Consider the following 17,304-nt stretch of genomic DNA (forward strand, 5'->3'; position numbering starts at 1 on the left):
ACAGATTGAGAAAGGCAGTGGGGGTGGGGGAATCTGCGATTTCAGTTTGGGAGATGATGCTGCCTTTGAAAATGTGCCTCCCCACTTCCAAAACCAAAGTGAAAAGACACTTAGTTTGTTCTCAAAGGAAATTCCCCAAACCCTCTGGAAAATCCCTCCTTAGTATTTCCACACTGAGGTAAGCACTGCTGGACAGTCACTCTCAGCTGAGTAATGGTGATGCCTGACCAGGGTACACAACGGTGGAGAAGCTGGCTGTGTTCAGTAAAGCAGACACTACCCAGTTCCCCTAGAGCAGTGCATGTATGAATCTGCGTGGAAGAGTCCCGTCCCCCTGGCCTCCACCCCCCCAGCTAATCCCAGAAGTAGAACTGGGTTTGGATCTCAATTCAGCCTTAATAGCTGGGTGACTTCAGGCAAGTTACTTCACCTTTCTGATCCTTAGCAATGGGGAAAATGACAGTAAAATGGGATATTAGAACCTTCCTCCTAGGGTTGTTGTGAGGTTCAAAGGACCAATCTAATCCATATCTAGTGTCAGTACCCAGCCTAGTAGTTTAGTGACTGCTCAATGAGTGTTCATTGTGATTTATTGTATTCCCACACACATTTCTGGGGTGAAGAGATACAGCAAGTGAGTAGAGGTGCAGTATAAGCGGAATGAACATCTGTTAAAACATTTTGGAGTGCATTTGGGCAGAAATTTGACAAAGTCTTTAATCCAGCAATTCTGCTGCTAGGAACTTTTTCCTAAGAAAATAATCAGACAATTGTGCAAAGATGTACATGCCTCCTTGTGCATGTATAGATATAAGAAAAACAAAAGTGAAGGGCACCTGGGTGGCTCAGTCAGTTAAGCATCCGACTTCAGCTCAGAATCTCGCGGTTCACAAGTTCGAGCCCCACCTCGGGGCTGGAGCTGCTTCAGATTCTGTGTCTCCCTCTCTCTCTCTGTCCCTCCCCCACTCACACTCTCTCTCTCCCCCTCAAAAATAAACAAACATTAAACAACGTTAAAAACAAAAAAGTGAAAAGATGGTTCGTTTATAAACAGCATCATATCTAAATGTCCAATGGGGGGGGGTGGTAAATCAGTTTTGTATTTATAAAGTGGAATACTCCACTGCCATAGTAGGTAATGCTGTGGGTCTAGATATTTTGTTCTTATGGGAAAAGGGCCATGCTGTATTGTTAGGTTAAAAAATAGATTTTAAAAAAAGCATGTGTTAAAAACATATACATATACACATTCTTACATATACGTAAAGAAAAATGTCTGAAAGACTACCTACTAAAATATTAACAGTAATGAGATATATATGGGTGGTGACATAATTGGTAATTTCTCCTTCCTTCTTTGTTCTCTTCTATTATCTGAATTGCTTACAGGGGGCTTGAATTTTTTAAAAAGCCACAAATATATAAAATAATGCTGCTTCCATTAGGATTTTTTTTCATGGTGACAGATGGTAACCACACCACGGCGGTGAGCATGGCAGAATGTATCCAATTGTGGAATCGCTCCGACGTGCACCTGAAACTGACATAACATCGTATGTCAACTGTACTTCAGGAATAATAAAGACAGAATAGAATAAAAGAAAAGGAAAAATAAAACAAAAAAAAATTTTTTTTTTCAAAGTGGGAGAGCTGAGAAAAATAACCCAGCTCTCAGAACACAGCGGATGAAAATGTAAATACCCTCATCATCATCACCACCGCCATCATCACCTGTCTTGCGGAACCGTGGTGGGGACCAAATGAGACACGGCACTGGGTCACCTACAATAGTGCCAGGGGCATGGCCCACACTCGGTAAGTATTTAAACACTTTTTTTTTTAAAAGACCACCAGATACCTCCAGTGTTTCTGTTGCCAGTGTTTCTGGAAAGGACAAAGAGAGGCCCTGACGTCCCACTGGCTGGTTCATTAGAAAGGGAGGGTTTTATCTGGTTGCCTAATCACCCATGGAGTAATTTAGGGGATTAACACAATCAGCGATGAAGTGGGGTTACCTAACAAACGCCATAGCTGTAAGCTGGCCTCAATTTACTCAGTGAATATACCACCCCAAGTCCTCTCCTGTAAATGCTGGCAGCTACGAATACATCCCGACGTATTTACACACGCAGAGAGAGTGAATGAAGGGATGCATATTTTGAAAAGGGTTCACATACATCAATCACATTATAAATTTTCTTTCTAGAGCTTGTCATTTAAAGGACCCCTCTGGTGAATCCTTTTGTGAAGCAAGTAATCAGCTCTTACTTAAACTCCTTAGAAAAACCAGATTTTCCTCTTAGGTTTGCTTGAGGGGAAAGGGACCCAGAGTTACAGTTGGGTGGCTAATCGCCGCCCCCTCCCTCCTCCCCGCCCCCACTTCCAGTGCCCGTGATCTGCCCCGTGGACAGGCCCCAGTTAACCACCAGGCCTTGTGGCTCAGCTTCCTGCATAAAGGGCACACACCAGATGACATGTTGACTTCACACAGAACGTCTCACTTACGTCCTGTGTGCCTGACTCATTTGGGGAAATTTTTTATTATTAGGGATTTGCTACAGCTGCAGTAAATCTCCTTAGAAATTTCAGTGTTGTCAGGTTCATTTGGAAGAGCTCACAGAGGATTAGGAAGTTGGTGGCCTCGGAATAAATATGGTTCCGCATCTAGCATCTGATACCCAGCGTTTGTTTGGTAAAGGAATCTGGGCTCTAAACTCGGGGCTCACCCCAGCGACAGTCAGGTAGGATAACCCGCAAAGCCGTTCCTCTTCGAACACATTATTCATTTTCCGGAAGAAAACATAAACCAGCTAACGGACATATTAACTACTGTGTTTGCATTTCATTATTCGTAATCTCCCTCAAATGAAAAAATTCCTTCCAAAGCTTTCACGCTACCTTTTGTTATTTTATTCATTTATTTACTTTGCTAAGCCCAAGTAGCCACTTCCACTCCTACCTTTCTCTTTCTCTCCACAATGGTTCCCGAGTGCCTTTTTACTTTTCTCCTCACAGATTCCGCTATCTGCATGTTGAGCATTTGTCGAGAGAACGTTTTCTGTCCGTTCGTCCTCAACTTCAAAGTCTTAATTTCTCTCCCCAAACCCGCATGTGGGGCGTGGGAATCTTGACGGCGGAATTAATTTTCAGAGACCACGGGAGAGGTATGAAAAAGCAACAGTCTCATCCTTCCTCTCATCACTAAGGCCAACAGGAAAAGGGGCTTTCTGCTTTCCATAACTCTATCCACACTTGACGCTTCCCAGCAGGCCACCAAAACGCTGGGTTAGCCAACCGAGCCCGTGCTAGAAGATCCACTACACATCAGAGCCCCTGTGCACACCCAAATCCTGAAGCCACAACCTTTGCCAATCAGTCAGTGCCTCCTTTTATGCGTATCATAAATGATTAAGACCGCACACTCTGCACATGGCAAGCTCCTTCCAGCCTCTGGGCCTTTGCACTTGCTCTTCTCTCTGCCTGTGATACTCTGCTACCTTTTTCTACGGCGGGTGCCGTCTCATCCTTCTAGGGGCAAATGTCACCTCCTCAGAGAAGCCTGCTCTGACCACCCTATTTCAGACAGCATACCCTTATTCTCCAGCTCACCACCGTCTTATTGCCTTTATAGCTATTCATCGGTACAGGTCTTGTCAATATACTTGTTTATTTCTTTAGAATCTGTGTCCTCACTAGATTGAAGGCACCATGAGGGCAAGGATCTCACCTTTGTGCTGCTGAACCTCTCGTGCTTGCACAGTGCCTGGAGGGCTCACAGTTTTTTGTGGAGTGAGTAAACAGATGAGGGACCTAAGGTTGGTGAATTCTGAAGAATTCACTCTGTGATGATGTTTCCTGAGGGGTTGACTACACTGGGTCCATTTTGTGGACTTTGCCTTTGTGTTCTAACACATTCCCTGAGCTATTCTGGTTTTATCTGGAAACCGAAATGTTGCCTCATGACTCGAAAACACGAAATATAACATTTTGAGTGGAAGAAACATCTCAAATCATGCTGACAGCATTTTCACTATTAGCGGCAAACAAATCAACTATAATTAAAATGCTGTCAAAGTGATTTGAGATTTTTCTCACACTTTCAAAGTTCCATATTTCATGAGTAGATTATGGAGGCCAGAGAATTTACCACCTCCTGGAGTGCCTTTCTTCTGGGAAGCTCAAAGACATCTACAAACACTGTCTTATTAATCCTTACATTAAAACCTGCAGGGAAAATAGGAGGAAAAAACAATGCTGTCATGTACAACTTCTCGGTGAAGAAGCTGCCTAAGACACAAAGAGACCGTGGGCAGGCCTGCAGGATGCTGAAGTCTCTGGTCCATTCAAGGCCAAAGGCAGGTCACCTGGTCTCCAGCTCAATAGTGAAATCCAGCCTCAATGTCAGGGCACATTTTTTTAAGTAGCAATTGTCATTTCCTGGAATTTCTCCCTTTCATTGGGGCTACCCATTTCATACGAAGCTGGAACATCAATGGGAATATCAACGGGAAGAAGTACCGATCATTTATTGAACATTTATTATGGGCTAGACCCCTGTTTAGATAGTCCTTGGTTTAATCCTCAGTGAATACACACCACACCCTGTTATAGCTACCACCCGTTTACAGATGCAGAAACTGAGGCTCAGAGAGGCCAAGTGACCTGCCCAAGTCTGAGGCAGGCTTTACCCCCAGGTGGTCTCACCGCTGGGCAAACTGGCCTCGCCTCCATTCTTTTGTCTCACTATTGGATAAAGATCTGAGCGCAGTAAGAATAACAGATTGCCACAGTACAATACCATTAGAAGGTACTGGGTATAAAGAAACCGCCTGGTTTCAGTTAGAAACTTAACAGAATCTTGCTCTTTTTATTTAGCTGTTTTGTTTAAACAAAGCCCACAGGACTTGCCAAAATTAATAGACAAATCTTACCAATAGAAGCAGTGAGCAGATTTGGAATTCATGGTTTCAAGATCCACCCAGCTCTGCTTTTAAGTGTTCAGATGGGATAACATATTAATTTTTGCAAGTGAAGTATTTTTATAAGCGCATATATACCCATATGTGAACATATGGTCCATCGAGTGAGAAAACAGTACCCTGTGTATTTATAAGCTCTTAAAGTATCATCTAGAGCATGTATTCTTAAGCCCGTGGATTTCCAGTAGGGTCCGCAGATGAGTTTCAGTAGGTGAGGGAACCCTACAAGTCAAACGCAGAAATTTTGTGTTTGTGTATGTGCACATTTTCCTAGGTCTGTGACAAAAATAATCTTAAATCACTGTTATACAGAAACATATCTGTCTATAAATAAGCGTGTGTGTTCTGAGAAGTGTAGTACATGGGCTTTGTGGGTACACCCATCCAGTTTCCAGCACTCATTAGTGGCCTGACTGCAGGCAAGGCATTTCACCTCTCTGAATCTCAGTCTCTTCATCTATAAAATGGAAAAAATAATAGTCCCCGCCTTATGGGATTGTGGGAAGGACTGCCAAAGTACATACAAGCCCAGAAGAGTCCCGGGTGCCTTAGAAAGTCACCGGGAGACACCGGCTATTTTTACTACTCCTCCTGTTTTTATAAAGCGGGGTGGCGGACGTGGGGGAGAGAAAGGTTACATACACGTGATGTCGTGGAAACTGAACACGTGGAGATGGAATGAAAAGTCATAATGGTAGAGACAGTCTCGGTGCCCCCCCCCCCAACCTCAGTGCTAGCAGTGGGGGGTTCTAAAAATCCTCCTTCCGTACAAATCCATCAATAGTGCTTCAGTCACTTGAGTTTTTGCGATTTCCTTTCCATCTCATGTTTCTGAGCCCAGGCTAAAATCAAACAACCTGTGCCTTTCTCCTCCCACCCCCCCCCCCCCCGCCCCGCTCCCCACCTACAGGTGGGTCTTGAACAACCACCCAGCCTCCCTCTTTTTGGTGAGTTAATGCATGTCAACAGCTCAGCACAGCGCCTGGCACAGAGCAAGTACTCAGTAAAGAAATGTTCATCATTACTGCCGCTATTATTACTGTTGTTATTGTTATCATTTGTGAGATAACTATGGGACTCAAACGGTGCCAAGACGCTACATCTGTTTGCGTATTTGTGTCGGTGCTGCTGCCTTTTTAACAGCGACTGTTGGCAGTTTCATTTTCTTCCTTCATTTCTTCCCACCACAAATCTCTGATACGCGGAGGTTATCCGCAGTCCCCGCACAGCCAGGGTCATCGTGCCTCTTTAGAAAGGAGGAAATCTGACCACCCAGCAAAGGAAGTATGTGAAGAAAATAACCCAAAACAAACCGAAGGAATGATTCCAGAAAACCTTGAAGGCAAGAAAATGGAAACTACAAATAACATCTATTTATAATTGCTGGTTGTTTTCCGCAGAAGCCATGGGATGATGGAGAGGGGCCCGCCGATCTCATTGTTCCTGACAGAGCAGGCTGCCAAGAACGCCTCGCGACGTGAGGAAGGAGGCCGCTCCAGACAGGGCGTCTGATAAGTCTCACTGAGGATGAACTTTCGGAGAATTAAGGGCACACAACAAAGCCTCCGGCACTTTTCCCCTGACCCCCTGGCTGAACACCGCTTCCCCCACTGACCTGGCTCCCCAGCAAGACACATTCCTGAGGCTTTATGGACATAGATCTGTTCCACTCCCGGACCAGCGAGCACTCTGGAGGCTGGCTTGGGTGGAACGTGTTTGCTTATGTAAGGACTGATTTTCTAGGCAAGCAGTGCCAATGTGAAGTTTAAGGCTGCTGGGCAGGCTCTTTTCAGCACGACGGTTGGGTCTTTTTTCTGTTTGCTGTACACGTCTATAAAATCCTCACTCTGCAGTTAGCTTAAAGGGCCCCTTGTTAGCATTTGGTAACGATACTAGAGTGGGAAGGAGGTAAGAGGAGCCCATAATTTATGTCTGTTTACCAGTAGGCTGGCACTTGGATGGGAAGGTGAACCCCAGCAAGGCCAGAGACTGCCTACACTGTCCTATGCTGGCCTGGGTCAATCAAGCTTGCGTGCCTCAGTTTGCCTCATCTCATAAATAGGAATCATGCCTCTGTGACTGGTATCCACTAAGGGGAAATCGGAGTACACCATCCCAGGGCTTGGCATGCTGGCAGCATCCTTGCATTTGGCCGGGCAGACAGTTCCCTCTGGAACAGGCGATCACTAACCCTGGCTCCCAGAGGGTCTAATTGTGAGAGCAAATCATAACCTTCCCATCTGTCCGAAAAATGGGAGCCTGCTGGGAATGAGGCACACTGGGCACCGGGGAATCAAACACTGCGTCAGAAAAATGTTTTTCTAAAGGTTTGGGCTCCTGACCATTTTTTCTATCCCCCCTTTGCTGGCATCCAGCCTCCATAACAAAACTTAGAAAATACAAAGCTTGCCTGAAAAATGTACCACGCAGAAATGCAAGCAGGGGACAATTTGGGAGTATGTGGCTGGTGTGATGGGCCCCGTCCTTGGATTTCACTCACTGCAAGCTTCAGGTTACAGAGTTCAGAGCCTCTCCGGGCTCCAGTGGCAGACTTGTCGCCATTGTGCAAAAAAAGCACCTTGGTGTGGAAATGACGGGCCTGCGCGAATGTCCAAGCAGGAAGGGCTGCTGCCACGCCAGGGTGGAGATTCTGAATATATGGCCAGTCGGCTGGAACGGCTTCCACCTCTCAAGCCGCCGCTGGCTAACTGTGCTCTCCTCGACGGCTGTGTTGTGCAGGCACTGTGGCCGCAACAGGCGCAAAAGCAGCCCCCTCTACCCGGTGCACGTGGCAGCATGCTCCGCTCCCCGTCACAGACACGGCCCTCTATTCTGAAAGAACTGGCCGGCATCTGTCAGGGGTGGAAGGAGGGAACGTTCGGGAATACCGGGTTCTCTTGGCCGGAGGTTCCACAAGACCAGGAGGAAACAGGTCTAGAAAGGACGCCACCTTCTAGGAGAAAGGGAACCAGATTGCAGGAAGTCTCCCAGCAGGATGGGAGCAGGCTGAGTCAGACCGTGAAGGACCTTTATACATCCTACAGCCGTCACGGGCTGCTTGCTTTGGGCAGGAGCTGCTGGCTGCCTGGCTGCACGGCCCTCATGCCATCGGGGGGCGGGGGGGGGGGGGGGGTGGGGGGAACGCTGGTGCCAGGGGTGAGCTGTGAGGGCCACACAAGGTAAGGGGCCTGGTGGGCAGGAGGGCAGCAGAGACCCCCAGAAGAGGAGTCAGTCCCCCACCAACACGGAACCCAGCCGCCTGGCCCGAGGCTTAGACCGAATCCCGAATCTGCCTGGACCTCAGTTTCCCAGTGGAGAAGACCAAAAATAAAACAAAAAAAACAAAAAAACCCCAACTTTCTTACCCTCCTACCACTCTCAAAGGGATGACACATAGATAAATCACTTTGAACTTTCAGATGAAAGGTGCTCTATAAACTCCAGGTCTCATCAACCGTAATTGTTACGGTAATTATTTTAATGATAATAATGATGATAATGGGAGAAGGGGGGGGGGCGTGGGGACGAAACCTCCTACCTTGAGACAAAGAAAAACTCTTCCATTAAAACCTGCATCACGATTCCTTCTGCTTCAAGCTCTCAACCGTCTCCTTCAAACTGCCAATTCCTGGGCTGAAATATTATTTACTCCTTTCCTTCCCAATAAAACAATTATTTGTTCCACTGTTCTCCCGCTCGCTCACTCTCCGGTGTGTCTGGCTTCGCCCTGACAGCTCAGCCATGGACTGTTTACATGTCTCGCTCACCTCCAAGACTCTGGTTCAGCTCCATTGACACTGAAGGCAGGAGAATTCTCTCTGTGTGAGGAATCAATTACTTCCGCTGACACTCTATTACTAACCCTCACATCTTCAGATTCCAGCTGCAGAGTGAGGCGGTGGGGGGATGGCAGAGAATTTGAAGAGGATGGCGAGGGGGGCTGGAGGGGACCGGGAGGTGGATGACAGGGAGGCAGAGGAGACCATCGACCGAGAGGCAGGCCTCCACCCTGTATTTAAAGTCACAGATCTCTCTCTCCTTGACTGCCCTTTTGGCATCCAGAGGGGACTGCATGGCAGAAAGAGGCAAAGAAAAGGAATAAAAAACAGAAGAGGACAGGAAAAGACTCGTCAAGGATGTCTAAGGAAATCAGAGAGGCCCCAAATACCTAAGGACAGGAACAGCAGGTGACAGCTCTAGGTAAATAAAGGCAGCTTTCGGTGGTGGCTTTCCAATCCCAGCTCTACTCTTACTGTCTATGAGATCGCTCAGGGCCTCGGTGTTTCCACCTGTTAAATGGGAACAACGGTAGTACCCGGCCCATTATATATACAGGCCGCCAGGATGCTTGGCTACAAAGTTAGGGGGGGAAAAAAGCATATACAATCGTGTGGATTTTATCGCATGAAGTCCTTTGCCAGCTTTCCAAACCTAAGCCCGGTTCACATGTTTTTCTGTCTTCTTTTTTAAAATTTTATTCTGACCCAGCTAACATTTTTCAGGGATTTTCCCTCTAGGAAAAAAATTCTGATTATGTAAATTAAATACAACCATCTACTCTGCAATCACTGAGATGAGTTGTGAGGCCCTAGGTTTTATAATGAAGGTCGATTATGGAAGCTCTTTTCTAGAGGGAAAGACAAGGGCAGCTAATATGTATATATTTTTTTTCGGGGATGATTTATCCAGGCAGAAGTACAAGAATGGAATTAAATTATCTATTGAGTTTCTCTTAATCCAAAGGTTTCAATCCCCCTGTCACCGAAAAGGACAAAGAGAACACATTATTTTCTATAGGACTTATAACTATAGGCAAATACACAAATCCCTTTTTAGAAAAATCTGATTTCTTCACTCGGTCTATTTCCTTCTCCTCTCTATCCCCTCCACACCCTGAGCTCCCACTGAATTTCTGAAGACAGACTCTCACCCGGTGTAATTAGCCGGGAGAATTACACGCAGTTACATGGGGTAAGATGCCTGCCCTCTGGGACCTCTGGCTTCAGAGAAGGTGCCAGGGTTGAGAGGCAGAACAAGTGGGATTGTGTATGAGAAAACCTCAAGTGATTTTCTCAATCAGGAGATAAAAACGCATTGTTAGGAAGGACATCCACAGCGAAGCTTGCATTTGGAGAGTTGTGATTGCAACATCGCATATTTAAAAACAAACTGCCAAAAATAACCCTTGTCCCAACTGCTCTTTAACCTTGGTAGGAGGAGGAGCACAGTCTGTGATGTTTTTTTTTTTCCCACTTCTTTAGCAAGTTAAGTTGCTGGGTGGAGTCCTTGGTCAAGGTTGGTGAGCTGGGGTCTGCTGCCAGCTGAGCTCCAGTCAGCAGGACTGTCCCGTTATTGCACCACGTACCTGCAGGGGGATCTGTTTCTGTCATTAGGCAGGGTTGTTGCAATACAGAAGAATATTGCTGCTCGTTGGTTCCTTGGGGGAATCAGAATATTTCTGTGGTTGGGCAGGCAGTAAATCTATAATAATGTCATGAGTAATCAACCTGAGGCTCTCTCCGGAGTGCAAGACACTCTCCTGAACCAGAGAATTTATACTCTGCTTCGATTTCCAGAGACTCAGGTGGACACCAGCCGAAACCACACCTCCAGTTGGGCAATGTGGCCTCCTGCCCTCTATTCTTAGGAAAGAGACACGTGTTCAGAGAGAGTACTGTGTAGGAGTAAACTGGCAAGTGGAGTTTAATCCAGTGTTTTCTGGACTTTTCCAGGCCAAACCCCACATTCAGGCATTAACTCAGGGTGGGGGGGGGGGCGTGGATCCCTGGATATAGAGTACAAAATTGTAAAGACGCTGGCCAGGGAGGGTGAGAGCAGCAGAGAGTCCTTAAGATCTTAGTTTTTCCTACTTCCTGACCCAGCCCCTTCTCCGAGATGGTAGACGCCTGGCCAGGAAATAAAATTCAATAGCATTGCTTAGGCACCTCTTCACTGAGAACTTTCGTTGTTCAGCAAGTCACAAGGATGGTCCTTCAATTACTGTTGTTCCCAAAGGCATCAGATTCTTTCCCCTTCTTATCTTTGGCATGATTCTCTCCACCTGGAGAGCCAGGGCGCACACACTCCCCCTCTGTCTGCCTAACTTCTTTGGGATTGGTGCAGCCATCGCTTCTTCCAGGGAGCCTTCCCTGATCTCCCGAGCCTAGGCTGGGTCTCAGTGCTGTGGGCTCACATTACTCGCCTATGCCGTATCCCCAGTCAGCAGGCACAGTGCTGCGGGGGTGGGCAACAGAGCATAAGAGCGAACAGCCCAGGTTGCAAAGTAGGGTACTCTGGCTTCAAATCCCTTCTCTGCCTTTTTCCGTGAATGGGACCTTGGGCCAGATGCTTAACTGCTTTAAGCCCAAGTTCCTTCTTCTGTAAAATGGGAAGAGTAACAGTGACTTCACATTTTTTGGAAGCAGGGATCAAATGAGATGATATATGTGAAGCACTTAGTAAAGTGCCAGGCTCAGGGGTGATGCTCCAGATGTAGTAGCTTTATCACGAGTAACCACATTTTTTTTCACTTGCTCCCAAACCCGAAGTGCCACGAAGTCAAAGAATACGATTTGCCATTGCTGCATTCCCAATGCTATCATCTCTCGTGGCACATCATGGGTGTTTAATAACTATGAGTGAATGCATCATCTGTTGCCATTTGGGTGGTGAAAGGCCGAGTCACAGAGAGCCTAGTGACTTCAGTGAGCCTGTGTCTCATCTTCCCGTTGTTACTATGTCACATCACAGGCTGGGCAAATGGGGAAGACAGCTCTGTCTGCCTTTCAACGCAGGTTCATGCCATGCTGACCTATGTCCTGGCATCTCAGATGTAAAAATACCAGTGAAACAATCATTTGCACGTGCCTGCTTGGTATTCCAAGACCAGGTGTCTAGAAATGAAGTATGTGGTCCATGCCCTTAGAGGATTTACATGCTCAGAATACAACATATTGACCGCATAGGAACCAAAGGCAAGCCAGCAAATCAAGGAAATACACAATGCTCCGGAGCTCGGCACTGGGACCCATAAAAGAACTAGAGGAATCAAGGAAATGGAGGGGAAGAGGAGGGGAGTGCACAGCTGGACACTAGGGAGGGGAGAGGGAGGAGGGTCCAAGCACTGGGCGCTCACAGATCTCATACAGATGTAAGGTTGTCTTTGGCTGTTGACTGGAATCAAGGCTGCTCACTGAGTGCAGAAAATCATTGCTGGCTGGGTGGGGAGGGGCTAGATTATTGAGGTCTGGTCTGTTCCCTCTGTTTACTATCGTCAATTTATCAGCCTGGGAAACCGCTACCTTTCAAAGATATCGCCCGCTACTTTAGTAGAAACAGACACATCTTCTAAGATTTAGAGGGCTCCTCTGGCCGTAAATAAATACAAGAGCACCTTGCTTATCCAGGACACTTAGCTAGAGGCCAAATGTCCCTAAACCTCAAAAATGCAGAACATGGGTGGCCTTCAGGGGATGGTTTCAGCCTTGAGCATCTCCATCGATGCCGGGGACCCCGAGCACTGCTGTTCTTATACTTTGTCCCTGGGGGTGTGCCTCAGTCCCGGCTGTGCCACGAGCTTGGCCAATGGAAGCAAACCAGACATGCTGGCCCTGGGGTTACACTGGCTTGGGGCAGAGCTGAGACCCCAGAACCAAAACTTCCCAATAGACAGCAAGACCTCCTGAAGCAAAATCTGTACAACACAATAAAAGAGTAAAACAAGTCAAAAGAGGAAGGGTCCAGGAGGCAGGGGTACACATAACAGGAAGTGACAGCAACAGTACTGATAGAAAAAAGCCACACACGTCCCCATGACAAAGTACAAAGATGCCCACACGGTGGCTAATTCATCGTGTATCCACATAAATAAGATGCAGGAACCTTGCAATGCAGTTATCATCACACTTTTGCAGACGAGGAAACTGAGCCCTGGGAAGTTGAAATGGTCAACCAACACTCAAATCTCAACCTGTCTGATCGAAATAGGACAGTACCTGACCTCTGTCACATAAAGTGAAGTTTACAATTAGAAGCCTGAATCATCAAGAAAAAGTTGACTCCCCTTAGTATTGGTTTTGTTTAAGAAGACAGGGAAGTGTGGCACATGATTTAGAATGTTCTCTATCAGAAATTCTTTCAAAAAAGGACATTAGAGCTTTAAAGGAGTATGCTTGAGTATCTAAAAATTCCACTCGGATTCAGCGCTACTTTTCAGTGCTGCGAGGTAAATAAGGTGGTGCTGCGCTGAACACACGTAAAATCGTTAGCGTAAACTTCTTGTGGGTTTTTTAGCAAAAAATGTTTTTTAACAAGACTTTTTTTTTTAACAAGCAATGTTCTTTCAGGTTTTCCTGGTGGTTTGTGCGCTTTGTGGAGCACGTTTTTGTTTTTACTTAAAAAAAATTTTTTTTAACGTTTATTCATATTTTGAGAGACAGAGCGTGAGTGGGGGAGGGGCAGGGAGGTAGAGGGAGACAGAACCCGAAGCAGGCTCTAGCCTCTGAGCTGTCAGCACAGAGCCCGACGCGGGGCTCGAACTCACAGACCGTGAGATCATGACCTGAGCTGAAGTCGAACGCTTCACCGACTGAGCCAACCAGGCGCCCCACGATGCACGTTTTTCAAGACACCCATCTGGAAATGACCCACTCTTAACGGGACCCAGACTCTTGGTTTTGGTTTCCTTTGAGCCCCTGGGATGGGGTCGGGTGCCACGCCCACATGAGGACTCATGAATAAGCTGTGTCTCACACCCAGGTGGGGGCTTTTAAAAGACGTATATATTTTAGATTTCAGAAATAGAGAAAGATTCAACTCTGTGTACATCTGTTCCTAAAGCCCTAATGTTCAGCCTCTTGTCTGATGACTCAGGTGAAAGGCAGTGGTATTCTCTTCCTCACCACAGGGAATGGGTGGCTTCTGCCTGTTTGCTCAGATGGCCCTGAGTCCTGCCTTTTGGTAACTCGGCCACATCAACGTGGCAGGGCCACCGGGGCCTCTGGTCTCTGCCCACAGCCGGTGGTGAATAGGCCCCAGAGCAGCCTGTGGGCGCTGGGGGTTTGGATGCCTGCTAACAGCCCGTGGGAGGAGTTGGGGACCTCACCACAGATGGCAGTGGCCTTGGATTGCACTGACTCAGGCAAAGTTGAGGCTTGTGAGCGAAAGTTTCCAAGCAGACAGCAGGCTTAAGTGGAACCAAATTAATAAGTGACCGTTGGGGGGAAAAGGTCTGTCTGGAGTTTATTCATCAACGGCCTTGACCTTTGGGTTGTCGATTTTAAGGGACAGAGAGCCAAGGGTCCAGGGGCCACTGGCCAGGGCCTATTCCTGGCTCACGGGGCAACCGCTGCAGTTGACCTCATACACAGGAGGGAGAGGGGAAAACATGAGGGGGAGGTGCTGGCCGCCGCCCTTTCTCCACAGTGGGGCTGGCTTTCTTCTGCCGCTCTTACTCACTTCCCTGTTTTGCAGGGGTGCTGCCACTGAGCCCTCTCACCAGGAGGACGGCTTTGGCAGTTTTCTCTTGGTAAGCATCCACGCTATGGGCCTCGAGAGCCAAGTCCAATTCGAAGCATGCACCGGAAATGAAAAGAGAAAGGAGTCTAATTTCCTTCGGTACTAAGTGCTTTCCAAACCCAGGAGCTCCCTTGGAACGAAAAGGAGAGAGGGCAAGAGAGGAGGAACAAGACAGAACTTCGAGGACTTCAATTAGGCTAATTGTTCCTCTCACAAGCAAGTGACACGAGGCAGTTGGGGGTGGGGGGGGAGGAGGAGCCCACTTATTCTGAATGCAAACGGCCGGGGAATGTTAAAAATACCTTGCAGAGTGAGACTTCAGAGAACCGGATGTGTCTTTCTAAATACAAAAATTAACAAGAGTGACAGGGAGACAGGGAGAGGAGGGGAAACGGGGGAGGGAGAGAGAATTAAGGATGAGGTTAAGTAGCGGAGGCTTGACCCCAACAGAGCCTTCTTGACAATTTGGCGCTGGGGAAAAGAGACCCCAGAAAGATTTTTCTCTGACCTTCCTGACCTTTTTGGTTCAAGCCAGAAGCATCCACGGGGGAGTGGGGAGGAAAACAGGAAGCTACTTAGTAGGAATGATAAGCCAGATGATAACCTGTAACTTGCCTGCTTCCCCTGCTCCAAGTCGAGTGCGAGGCAACATCCTTGTCCCCTTTTTGCTGCCAGAGACTCCAGCGACCTGAGTTCTCCCCATCCCTAGGGCTGAGTCCTGTGTGGGGAAGGTGGACCCTGCAGCCCCAAACAGGGCAGGAGCGTGTTTTCCTGGCCTTTCATGCTTCCCAACACGTGTTAAGTCACGCTCACCAGCTCCCCGACTTTTTCCTTCCCAGAGCCATGCCTTCTCCCCACTGCCACTATGAATATACATAAGACGACCTCTTAGCAATTTCCCTGGGAGATTTGCTGGCATAAGCATAACAGAATTTGGCCCTCAGTCGACAGAGGTGCTTAGTCAAATTTCCCTGAGCACAGACCCAAGCTCTCTGTGCATCACGCTTCAGTCCGTGCCAGCCGTCTGCAGCCCAGCCAAAGGCACCAGGAGCAAAGACACCCGACAGAGGAGCTCTTCTAACAGACACCCTTGCTAACGTCCACTGCGGGGAATCAGCAGGCTTGAGATGCCGTAAAAGTATTATCAGGCTGCGCATTTAACTCAGACAAAGAGGAACTTATGAGTTACCCTAAGTCATCCACTGGGTCAAGAGTAGGTCTGGGATTAGAAAACCCATCTTATGACTCTTCGTCACATGAGGCCTCATCCATCCTGGAAACCCTCGGGTTTTCCGTGAAGACTACCTCTCGCTAGGAGAAAGCCATTATGTAGGTGTGAAGCAGTCCCAGGAGGATAACGATGCCATCGATTCACCGCCTCACAGCCTAGCCCTGGTTAAAGAGGGGCCTGTCTCCTGCACAAGGACGCGCTGGCCTGGACGTAGGCCCTGCTCCCTTGCACCTTTCTCGCCCGCTGGCCCCGTTAACTTTTCAGTACTTGCAATACCTTGGTCACAAGGAATGTCCAGACTGCTCGTGAATCATAAGGGGACACTGAACACCCATCAGAGCACTGGCACATCACAGGTGCACGTTTGGGGCAGAACGTGATCGTCGGCACAGTCTTTTCTGCACGGAAAACTCGCGCTATTGTTTCAATGAGTAAGGACTTTCAGATAGAGCCCACTAGACGGTACAAAGCACATTCACATTCTTGACATTACAATGCTACCTTCCCCTTCCCCTTCATTTAAGGGACCTTGGTGTCAAGGAGGCATTTCTAAAGCGCTCACAGTTGTCCAAATGTCCACTTGGTATCTCCCAAGCTACAGATTCCCAAGGCGGCAGGGCTGACGTTGTGAGACCAGCTGAGCTGTCTTGGGTAACTGACAACCTCTCTGGGCTTCAGTATACAAGTCCTGACAGCACCAGCTTCCCAGGGCCACCGTGAGGACTGGATGGATTGCTATTTATAAAGCAATTAGAATGGAGTCTCTTAACTAAGTCCCTAACACTGGCTTCGAGACTCTAACTGGTGCAGCACAGACAACAAGAGTCAATGTGAATCTTCGACCTACCAGTGTAGCCTCCGATTTTTAACTCACTTGCAGCTGCTTCCTCAAATAGCAGCCAGATCCTTCGGGGCTAGTCTCCGCTGGGGGGGATCTGGCTACTAGTTTATCAAGGAAGCTGGTGGGGTTTCTGTGTGTGGTGGCAGCGGTGGAAATGGGGAGATCTCCAGGGGGAAAGTAAATCCCAAAGTCAAGAGCTGGCCTACTGTAGTCCAGCCCCTGCCTCCAGATGGATTTCTCCCTCACTGCCTCCTTTGAAGATGGGGTGCTACTCCCTACACTCTTCACTCGGGAAGGCTCTTTCTTCCATGCTATGGGATCCACTGGGCTTTTATTTCCCCTGAAGGAGAACCTCAGCTTGAGGTTTCCTCCCAACCCCCCACCGGTGTCACTGTTCAGCAGGTGCTGGGGTCGGGGGTCCTGCCATTAGGTGGCAGAGGTGGCGGGAGGGAGCCCCGGGAGGTGGTGGGAGTGTGGCTCACGGATGCCCAACGGCACAGCATGGTGCTTACTTGCAATCGTGCTTCTCAATTTCGAAGTGAGGGTTGAAGTTGAGGACGATCTTCTGGTTAGGTTCAGGGGCGTAAACAATCCACTCGCAGTTCTGGTGGGAGGGGTAATCCTGGGGGTAACCTGGGGAGGTGATATAGCCAGCATCTTTGGAATTCAAACGACCTCCACAGGCTGAGTCTGAAAGAGAAGGCAAAGAAGCCAGAGAACTTCAAATATGCTACAGC

General features: G+C 47.9%; 1 protein-coding gene across 6 annotated transcripts in view; it reads right to left on the reverse strand.

Annotated features, from left to right (window-relative positions):
* NRP2 (neuropilin 2) overlaps positions 1-17,304 on the reverse strand; it is a 116,549-nt gene that overhangs the window by 83,437 nt on the left and 15,808 nt on the right. For all 6 annotated transcript variants that reach the window (XM_019446277.2, XM_019446275.2, XM_019446276.2 and 3 more), the window contains exon 2: positions 17,080-17,257. In XM_019446277.2, the coding sequence (XP_019301822.2) occupies positions 17,080-17,257 (178 nt within the window). The remainder of the gene's footprint in view (positions 1-17,079; positions 17,258-17,304) is intronic.

Source organism: Panthera pardus, unplaced genomic scaffold (genome assembly GCF_024362965.1).
Source record: "Panthera pardus isolate Hobbes unplaced genomic scaffold, ASM2436296v1 HiC_scaffold_10, whole genome shotgun sequence".
NCBI lineage: Eukaryota > Metazoa > Chordata > Mammalia > Carnivora > Felidae > Panthera > Panthera pardus.